This window comes from Hydra vulgaris, chromosome 09 (assembly GCF_038396675.1).
Source record: "Hydra vulgaris chromosome 09, alternate assembly HydraT2T_AEP".
Lineage (NCBI taxonomy): Eukaryota > Metazoa > Cnidaria > Hydrozoa > Anthoathecata > Hydridae > Hydra > Hydra vulgaris.
The window spans coordinates 19680509-19692038 of NC_088928.1; the positions used below are offsets into that span (position 1 = coordinate 19680509).

The 11530-nt window shown below is 29.0% G+C and overlaps 2 protein-coding genes across 2 annotated transcripts; both read right to left on the reverse strand.

The window, feature by feature from the left end:
* Positions 1 to 6914: 6914 nt before the first annotated feature.
* LOC136085326 (zinc finger MYM-type protein 1-like) lies at positions 6915 to 8105 on the reverse strand. The gene is made up of 2 exons (XM_065806622.1): positions 7959 to 8105; positions 6915 to 7865 (listed from the first exon to the last, which is right to left on the reverse strand). The coding sequence occupies exons 1-2, from the start codon at positions 8103 to 8105 to the stop codon at positions 6915 to 6917; spliced, it is 1098 nt and encodes a 365-aa protein (XP_065662694.1).
* A 21-nt stretch (positions 8106 to 8126) lies between these two features.
* On the reverse strand, positions 8127 to 8765 carry LOC136085327 (zinc finger MYM-type protein 1-like). Its single transcript, XM_065806623.1, has one exon. The coding sequence runs from the start codon at positions 8763 to 8765 to the stop codon at positions 8127 to 8129; it is 639 nt and encodes a 212-aa protein (XP_065662695.1).
* Between the last annotated feature and the right edge of the window lie 2765 nt (positions 8766 to 11530).

An 11530-nucleotide genomic window follows, 5' to 3' on the forward strand; every position in this document is an offset into this window, starting at 1 on the left:
AAAACTAAATTTTTTTCACCAATCGTTATCACAAAAATTTAGTTCTTTCTATATTTATGAACGGTGATGTACTCGATGAGTCATCTACTCTTCATCTTCTAGGATTAACTCTTATTTCCAATCTTCCTTGGAAACCAAATATAAAATCAGTTGCAAAATTAGCATCTGTTAAGGTTGCATCTCTTTATCGAACTCAACACTTTCTTACTCCTGATTCTATCTCTATAAATCTCTAATCCGGCCTTGTATGGAATACTGTTGCCATATCTGAAGCGGATCTTCTAATGATGCCCTTTCTCTTTTAGACAAGGTGCAAAAACGCGTTGTTAACATAGTTGGATCTGCTCTTGCAACCAACCTCCAACCATTATCACATCGTTGTAATGTTGCTTCTCTTTTCCTTTTCTACAAGTACTACAATGGGCACTGCACTAAAGTGCTAGCGTCTCTTGTGATATCACCTAAAATTCATTCTTGTTTTACTCGTCATTCAATTAAGTCTCATCCTTTTTCTGTGACTGTTCCTAAGTGCTCCAAAAACTCTTATTCATCTAGTTTTTTTCCTCGAATATCAGTTCTTTGGAATTCGCTTTCTTCATCTTGCTTTCTTGATTCACATAGTTTGCAATCCTTTAAGTTGTCTTTCAATCGTTATCTCTACAATCTTCATCTTTTCTCTTCTAATAACTTCCAACTTTAACAAGTGGTTGCTTCCAGTCTTGTTGGAAGCGAAGATGTTTAAAAAAAAAAAAAATTTTGCATTTATTACAAGTTTTAACATATTAAATATCATTATAAAATTACTTTTTTTAATTTAGTGTATACTTAATAAAAGTTTACTTATTTATAGAAAATGATATGGAAAGTGCAGTTTCATGTTTTTAATTGATTTTGAATCAACAGTTGTATCTGCATTAAGTACAACTTTCCCAAGAGTGACAGTTCGTGGATGTTTTTTTCATTTTTGGCAGGCAGTATGGAGAAAGGTTTTTGTTACTTAATTATTTATTAGAATAGCATTTAAACTTTTTTATTATATCTTAATATCATATATTGTTTGTATTTGTTAATCAATAATATAAAAACTTATCTGTTATTTTCAAAGGTACAAAATTTAGGTTTAACAAGTTTTTATGACAATCAAGATGTGAAAAAGCTTGTTCATCGTCTTACTGCATTGCCACTTGCAGACCCTAATATTTATGAAGAACTTTGGGAAGAAATTAATTATAGTGCACCTAATATTACTGGAATTGCAGACTTATTGCTATATTTTATAATACTTGGCTCTCTCCAAATGCACTTTTTCCATATAGTTCCCAGAACTACAAATCATGTTGAAGGTAAAATGTATTTTATAAAAATTGCTTCAATAGGGATAATTATTAATTGAGAATATTTAATACTTGCCTATAAGCTTTAAATATAATACTATTATTTTATTGCGCAGGTTGGCATAATGCTTTTCATAATGAAATGAATAGACGAATATCTCTGAACATATATGAATTTATTATAAGTTTAAAGCTACATCAAGCTTATAATGATGATGAACTTGACGAATTGGAATCAGGTCGACCGGCTAGAAAATAAATAAAAAATACTTAAATATAAATAAAGAAGTTCTAAACCTAAGGCAGTCTGCAAGAGAAAGGTTATTGTCTTGGATTCAGTTCATAACTATAGCTGGTTATAAATTAAAATTACAAGGATAAGTAATGCATATGTTTCATCTAACATTTATATAATTTTTATCTGATATTAAATTATTAGTGATGTACCAATGAAAAAGGCTGATTGTGGCTAGTGATAGGGTTTAATGTATGTGTATAAAAATAACATATCAATATTAGGTATATAATTTGCATATATAAGTTGTGTCTATGCACCGGCGCCATTTAATTGGTTAAAATGTTCCAGCGTCAATTAATTGGCTGACTAATGCCAATTAATGGTCTTAACTATGGTTTTATTAATTGGCCAATAGTTAAGCTGATTAATTGGCATTGCCTAATGCATCAACATAAGCTAAAAGGCAAAACCACTACTGGTGCATAGACACAACTTATTTATGCAAATTATATACCTAATATTGATATATCACCTTTATATACCTATATTAAACCCTATTAATAGCCACATTCAACCTTTTTTATTGGTACATCACTAAAAGTTATATAAATAATACAATATGATATATAAGTATAGATTTAATGTTTAAAATATATTTAAGAATTGATGCCAAAGTTTAATTACCTAATTGATTTGTAATAGCTAAGGTAAAAAAAATTTGATTTTTTAGTGTTAGATATTCTGTTATAATTTATGTTTGTTTTATGTGTCAAATTTTAAGCATATTATTATTTAGATAATTTTTAAGTGATTTTCAGATGTTATTTTATAGATTATTTGACGTATGCATTTTGTTTTCTTTAAATTGTTTACATTTTTTATTAGTCTAGCTGTTATAGTTTAGAATTATTTATTTGGCATTTTGACTGACAGTTATAGTTACAGGTACAGTTTATTAGATTATGTAAATAAAATAAACTTGTTGTATTTAGTTGAGAATTATTTATTTTTTGGTATTTTAGCTGAGAGTTATAGTTACAGTTAGAGTTTATTAGATTAAATAAAAACAAAACTTATTGTTTTTAATTATTTACTTATTTTACACTAATTGAGAGTTGTAGTTTAGAATAGAGTTTTTTTTTTAGGATAGAGATTCAACCTTAGCTGATGCTAATATTGCAATTGATTTGATATATGATTTCCAAGTAAGATCCAAAAAGTAAGAGTTAATCCTAGAAGTCGAAAGGTAAATGACTTATTGGGTACATTACCATTCATAAATATGGGAAGATCTATAATATTGCAATAACGGTTAGCTGAAAAAAATTGAGCTTTATCGGAGTTACAATTCACCAGCCACTGAGGGCCCATGCTGCAGCAGACAACTTGGAATTGTTGAGTTTAGTTTAATTGTTGACTTAAGTTTGAATTGAGTTTGAATTGAGTTTGAATTGAGTTTGAATTGTGTTTGAATTGAGTTTGAATTGAGTTTGAATTGAGTTTAAATTGAGTTTGAATTTGATTTACCAGCCACTGAGGGCCCATGCTGCAGCAGACAACTTGGAATTGTTGAGTTGAGTTTAAATTGAGAGTTGAGAATGAATGTTGGGTTGATTTGAATTGAGTTGAGAATGAATGTTGAATTGAGAGTTGAGAATGAATGTTGAATTGAGAGTTGAGAATGAATGTTGAATTGAGAGTTGAGAATGAGAGGATTTGTCAGCTGGAAGACAAAATATTTTTATCTAAAGCCCACCATGAAGAAAATTAGAGAAAGACTTATTGCAACTTATCTAATAAAAAAAAGACGTGCATCAGTTCCTTTTTTTATTATTTCCTTTTAATTTCTTTTTTTTTTTTTTTTTTTTTTTGATATTTATACATTACATTTCAAGCAAAAGATTGCTTCTTGGTTTAAATAAAAATTAACCATAGAATTAAAAATATGCATGTTAATAATGTGCTTTTATTTTGATTAGGTATGGTGAGTTAGACTGTTTACCCTTCATACTTTTAGAAATGATGAGATAGTTAAACCTCAAGAATTGATGTTTAAATTTTGAGTCATAAACTAAAAGCCAGGGCAAATATATCAACACAGTTAAACAATTACATAATTAAACGAGAGAAATATAAAGGTTAGTTTTTAATATAAATTTTTGCCTAGTAGATAATAACATCTACAATTATTATTTATATAAATTAAGGCAAATTTTTATCACTTTATGTTTATCAAGTTGATCAATTACTCTTATGCTTATGATTTCTTATAGAAAATAATGTCCTTTGGGTAATACTATTTTTAAACTAATGTATGCACTGACTATTTTAGATCTTGTAGTGTAAAATATTTAATAGTCTTTAACTAATTTCAGGCCGACACAGAAGGCTTTATTCTTCATATAATAATATGTAAACTAAAATATACAAACAGGTTAGTTTTGGTTAAAAGTAATAAAACTCAATAATAATAAGCAGAATCAGCACAGACCTAAAGTAATTATTTCCTCTTGCTATTTGATATATTTGTGAATTTCTTGGGTTACATATTGTTCTTTGTTGATATATTGTGGGTGTATGTATTTGTAAGTTCTATATTTTTTTAAACAAATGTTGATAAATTTTAGTGTTCTATCTGCTTTATTTTGTGTTTAATTTTGGCATTGCTTACACTCAGTAATAATGTGCCTAAAATATGCAATTTGGTTCTTTCAGTCTTTTAATTAGGTGAATGAGCTAAATTTAATTGGTATGTGTAATAACTTTAATTGGTATGTGTATATTCAGTCTTTGAATATATTGTCAACTTTTGATATGTTATTAAATTTATAAGCATACATCAATGCAAACATCTCTATAAATATCTTATTTTTATAAATATTAAATCCACCCTTGTATGGAACACTTTTGCCATATCTTGGGCAGATCTTCCAGTGATGCCCTTTCTCTTTTAGACAAGGTGCAAAAACGAATTATTTTTGCACCTTGACCTGCTCTTGCAGCCAACAAGCAGCTGCTTGCAGCCAACCTCCAACCATTATAACATTATCATAATGTTGCTTTTCTTTCTATTTTTTATAAATACTATAATGGACACTGCTCTAAAGAGTGTCTCTTGTGCCATCTACTAAAATTGTGTTACTCATCATTCAATAAAGTCTAATCCTTAGAAATGACTGTTCCTAAGTTCTCCAAAAATTCTTATTTGTCTAGTTTTTTTCCTTAAACTTTTTTTTCCACTTGCTTCATCTTGTTTTCCTGATTCATATAATTCACAATCTATTAATTTTCCTGTTAATCGTTATCTTGCTCTATAAATTTCATCTTTTCTGTAATAGTAGTTGCTTGCAGCCTTTTTGGAAATGAAGATGTTAAGAAAAACAAAAAAACATTTCTAATGTTACCCCAACATATTGTATAAGGTGGGATGTTATGCATTTTACACTTTTTTTTTGTAACAAAATTCTTTTTTTAGTAATTTTTTTTGTATTGGTAAAAAAATTACCAACTAAAATTAGATTCATCTAGAGCTTGTAGTAATTTATGTTGTATAAACTATTTTATCTAGTTCAAAAACAACATAACAGTATACCGAACATCAAAAAAATAAGATAATAAAGGCTATTACTAACCAATCTGTAAAAAATATTTATATATTTTTATGCAAAGTAATGCATATATAGAAATAAAAACTTTACTATACTTAGGTCACAAACAATTCATAACAGAATAATTAGCAATAACAAATCATTTAGTTAAAAAAAAGTAAATAAGTTCCTCACCAGTCAATCATCATGATGCAAACTTGTTAAACTAATTAGCCAAGCACACTTTATGAGCCTTTTTTTTTTTAAGCAGAATCTTTTTCACAATTAATGACTGAATTTTAAATTTTACATGCAAACGATCCAAAAAACATTACGCAGAATAATTTTTGGATTATTGGCATGTTTTTATACTACAATAAAACGCTTAATGCAGAACTGCCATCAAAAAATCTTTTAGGCATCAGCCAAGAAGTTATTAATTAAATCATTTTCTTGAAGTGTTCTAAAAAATAAAAACAACCACAATACAAAATAAGAAAGTAGTTAAAAATAAAATAATCTTACACTATCTCTTGTAAAAGGAATTATAAATGAGTTTGTCTGATAACATTATTTTTAACACAAATTTTAAAAAAGTTACTTTGCCTTGCAGATAATTCTCCAGTAAATATAACTGGCCGATATGATGGCACATAAAAGAGAACCACTTCTACCTAAATTTTTTGTGTGAAGACTACTAGTTCGCCTCTTATCATTGGTATAAACACTCAACTTTTAACTAACTAGTTTAAATAACTAGTTTTGCCTCTTATCATTTGTATAAACACTCAACTTTTACTCGTTTTGGAGCAAAATGCTTATTTGCTCCAAAACGTGTAAAAGTTGAAATTGACTCACTTCAATTGTAACACATTTAAGACACAACTCAAGAGAAAAAAATCCAGTCTATTTTTACAATTATTCCTCTCCTAAATGATGCTAAAATTTGAATTAATCAAAGCCGCAGACACAACTCAAAAGTAAAAAATCTAGTCTTTGTTAATAACTATTCCTCTCCTAAATGATGCTAAAATTTAAATTAGTCATCGAGAGTTTGATTCTTTTAACTGATTTCTCTATAAAAATACCTAGTCTTCGTTCCACTTATTTTTGTCCTAGAATATATGACCTTTGAAAATTAGCAATTTTAATATAAATAGTCAATTCAATTGGCTATTGTTGTCAATTGCGTTTTCCTTTCTTAAATATTAACTCATTTAATGTTACCAATGTTATTAAAAATTTTTTCTCGCTTAACTCATCTTATTCGCTTTTAACTTTTTCGCTTTCCCGAATTTCGCTTTTAAAATTTTCGCTCTTAAAAGTTTCGCTTTAAAGACACCGAACCAATAAGTTGTACCAAGGAGTTATCATAGCTAAGCTATTATATCTCCTTGGTTGTACGCGCGTACAAATAATGACTTTGTTTGCATTCTATTTTTTTATCCAGAAAATCTTTGTATTTAGTGAAGAACAAACTGCTTTTTTTTCCACATTTGTTAAAGTTTTTTTTCAACTCAAAAGTCAGCCTTCAAAAATTTTGAAACTAACCATACAGCCAGCATTATTTAGTGCAATAAACTAAGACTGCAAAAATTTGGCTCAGGCTTTAAAAGTTTTTCCTAAAAATATATGGGGAATTAGGCCCTTTCAGAGACTGAGTGAGGCCCGGGCCATTTACAAATTTTGAGGCCCTTACCATAAAATAACTGCCATTGCATAATAAATAAAAAAACAGCAAATTAGTAATAATTTTTATTTTAAAAATGCTTTTCTTGCTTTTGCTTTTGCAAATGCACTGACAACTGTTGAAAAATCGAGTTTTCTTGCAATATCACAGTTAATATTCAACATTGCAAGTCCATTCAAGCGTTCTTGTCCCATGGTTGAACGGTGATAGTTCTTTACTTGTTTCAACACATTGAAAGACCTTTCTCCTGAAGCCACTGAGACAGGCAAACTGATAAAAATTCGCAAAGCAATTGATATGTTAGGAAAAACACCAGACAGTCCAAGTTCTAATATTTCTTGAAACAATTCTTTTGGTTTGCAATCTGATGTAAAGTTTGTGGAGTAAATTTGTTTCAGAAAGATTATCTCATCAGAAATATCAGACAGTATTTCCTTGTGGTACTTTTTTTGAAAGTTTGTTGTGGCACTGAGTAGTTCTTCATTGCTCATCTTGTTGAAGTGCCAAAGAAATCCAAAAATACTACAAATTTGTTGTTGTGACTCAAATCGACGTTTAAGACCTACTAGAATAGAGCCGATTATTACATAAAATACATTGATTTTATAGTGCTGTTCTGAATCAAATTGTGTTTTCAACTTTCGAGTGGTAGAAAATTCTGGTGAAATGTCAATATTCATTGCAATTAATTTTGACTCACTCAGAACAGCATCCCATTTTTCACGAATCTGTTGAATGCTGTCGATGAGATTTTTAATGTTTTCCATTTCAACATCTAGAGTTGCATTTCTTGCCTCAATTATAAGATTGGTTTGGTGAATCATTGTGAGGAGCTTTATCCATAAAGATGATATTACAATGCATTCAAATTTTGACAAATACTTTTGAATGGACTGAAGTTCTGACTGAACTGATACTGTGAGATTGAGAGGTTGCAGCTTTTTTAAAGCTGTTCTCAGTGAATTCAAGTGACGGGCAACTGGTTTTACTGCTTCAATCCTTGCTGACCATCGGGTCTTGGAAAATCCATGTAGTGAAGCAGGTACATGTTGCTTTAGAATTTCCCACCTTTATGGACTACTGCTGAAGAAATTGTACATTTGCTGCACAAATTTAAAGTAAAGAATTGCTTCTTTGCATGATTCAGCACAGTCAACACCAACAAGGTTTAAAGTGTGATTTCCACAGCTGGCAAACATACAGTTTGAGTTTTCTTCTAGCAAAACTGCTTGCACACCTTTGTATTTTCCAGCCATGTTTGGACCATTGTCGTATGCCTAACCAGTACACAGTTTAAAATCTATGTTCAACAAAGTTAGAACGTGAAGAATCCTTGCTGCAATTTCTTTTCCAGTTTTTTTTGAGTAATCGTCAAAATAGAGAAACCGTTCTTCAATGGAAAATTTAGATCCATCAATTTTTATATAACGGATAATTAAAGTTGTTTGCTCCTTGTGAGAGCAGTCTGGTGTTGCATCAACAACAATTGAAAAATATTTGGTGTTTTGAATCTCTTCAATAATTTTAGTTTGAACAAAAGATCCACAGAGTTCAATAAATTCATTTTGAATCCGGGTGGACAGATAATGAACTTGTAAGCGCTTTTTGTTCAGTTGAGATTCATGGACCTTTTTCACATGCTCTGATAAAATTGGATCATATTTGCTGAGGAGCTCAATTATTCCGAGAAAGTTTCCATTGTCAGGGTCATAAATGTGTTGACTGGAACCAAATAAAGCAAGCCCACGTTCAGAAAGAAAAAGAATGACGTTCAAAAGGCGCTCAAGAAGTTTTGTCCAATTACTGGTTTCAGTTGACAATTCTGTTATTAGTAAATTACCAGTAGAACTTTTTCTGATGGCTGCTCTACTGGCTGATTTCCATTTGACATAGTTTTGTTTGTGTAATACAGACATTTCATGTGCTGGTATTCGGTCTTTCAACTTTCTCCAACCCCTGGTGATATTCCAACCTAACTGTTCTGAAAAGGTGGATACCTTGGAATCACTTTTGTTCAAAAGAAAGCAGGGTGCACAATAGAATGACTGTTGCACATCACTCCAGCAAAGCCAATCTCTTGTGCATATCTCATCATTGGGAAGAATTTTTGATCTCAGACGAGTAGGAAAGGCGTGATTATAAGAATCTCATGGAATATTGTTTGGAATTAAAAAGTTTGTTTGGAAACTTTCTTGCATTTGAGTAATATTTCGTTTGTCAACAGTGCCAATGTCAGACACAATCAATTTTGATATATTAGAACAATCTGATTCACATTTTTGGTCCAAACTTTTTGAATATGAAATTTCAGAATCAGAGATGCAATTATCATTTGAGATGGCTTGCAAATTTGTTTCCCTCTGCTGACTGTTGCTTTGGTGAATCAATGAATTTTCACAATTTGATTCCAAGCTATCTAAATCTGTAATTCCAGATTCAGAGACACAAGTTGTATTTGAGATGTCTTGCATATTTGTATCTATCTGGGGATTTTTGTTTTGTTGTAACATTGATTTTTCAGAAGATGTAGTTTCGGATATTTCAATATCTGATTTACCGTGTGTTGGGTTGGCTTGATTTTCCAGTGGTCTTAGAAATGATGTTATTGACTTTAGGCTCTTTGTTTCTTCTTCAATTTTTTGTCTTTTTCGCCTTTTGGATGCACCACTTTCAAATTTTCTCTTCATGTTTAAATTTAGCAATGACATTAGTTTTAAAAGTTTTCAATTTTGTTGCAAACAACAATTATTAATGACTGAATTAAAATAAATATCAGAACAAACTTAATACAACACAAATAATTTAATTAAAATAATAATTATGTGTATTAATAATCAACTAATTAAGTATATTAAAATATTGTCTCAACATTGATTAAAATTTTATGTAATTGCTCATGTTATCACAATTTAATAAAAATATATTAAATTTCCGAAAAAATTTGGAGGCCCCTATTTAGGTCGAGGCCTAGGCCAAATGGCCCGTGTGGCCCCCCCTCTGATAGGGCCTGTGGGGAATCCTTGAGGGAAGATGCATGTGTTAAAAGTTGACGAAGAGTGAATGTAGCCATTTTGATAATTTATAAAAACCATCGCAAGGTAAAACTGTATGTTATTGAACGGTTGGCGAAAAAAACTATTGCTCAGATGTCGATCAAAGTCCACTAGTAATTATGCACATATTTGCATGAGGTATAATTATGCCAGTTTATAAAAGTCAAATTGCGCAAACTTCAAAGAGGCTTTTGAAGGAACAGAAAAATCGAAACGATTAAGAATGGATGTGGCAATGAAAAGGTAGTTTCAAAAAGTTATGCAGAATTTCCATTAGTTAATTTAACAAAACACGAATTAAAAAAAAGACTAAATAGTATAATCGAATTGTTTACTAAATATTACAATAATAACATAAAAAGATTATAGTTTTGTAGAAAAAATATTTTTTAATGAAATTTTGAAACATAATATTATTATTATTATTATTAATACTATGTATTAGAACTTTCATTTTTTAAATAAGTCTATATATAGGCTTATCAATGATAAGCCTATATATATAGGCTTATCAATGACAAGTCTATATATATATATATATTTTTATTTTATAAATCTTTATTTAAAATTGAATAGCATTACACGAAATGAATTGTACAATTTTATCTTTCATTTAATATTAATAGTTTGCTAAGAATACAGAGGAGGAACATAATATTTATGCATTGAAAAGGCAGTAGAGCTTCCAAATATATAGGCTTATCAATGATAAGTCTATATATAGGCTTATCAATGATAAGTCTATATATATAGGCTTATCAATGATAAGTCTATATATATATATATATAGGCTTATCAATGATAAGTCTATATATATAGGCTTATCAATGATAAGTCTATATATATAGGCTTATCAATGATAAGTCTATATATATATAGGCTTATCAATGATAAGTCTATATATATAGGCTTATCAATGATAAGCCTATATATATATATATATATATATATATATATATATATATATATATATATATATATATATATATATATATATATATATATATATATATATATATATATATATATAAATAATAATCATGGCTTATCATGTAAACAAACTTATTATTTTAGTTCAGATTTATCACATTATGATGACATAACTGACATGTCAAATGATGAAACAGAAGATTTTATAAATGTGCAAGGTTATTTGATTAATTTTTTGTGATTTATATTGATTTAAATTATGTAAAAATATTAATGTGTTTGGTACAAAATGCATGTTTTTAAGTTAATAAAACACAATTGCTAGTTTCAGAAAAAAATACAACCCACATTTGCAATTCTATTGAGGAAGCTATACAATGTCTTGTTTTAGATAACAACATATAAGATTTGCAAGGTTTTTGTTTATTTTTGTTTTGAGTCAATTCGTCATAGTTATACTGAAATTTTGATTGAATAAAAAGATTTAAACTCTAAAAATGGATCAACATTTAAAATTTTAGATAACATGTGCATTTACATTTTTGATTCGGTGGAAGAAGCTAATCTATGTCTTCAAAATTATGAGATATATAATTCTTTTCGGTATGTGGCCTTTTCAACCCCAAAGAACTTTGGTAATACAGGTATTTGAATCATTATATTTGGTTTGATTTTGAAGTCTTTTAATCAACATTTCT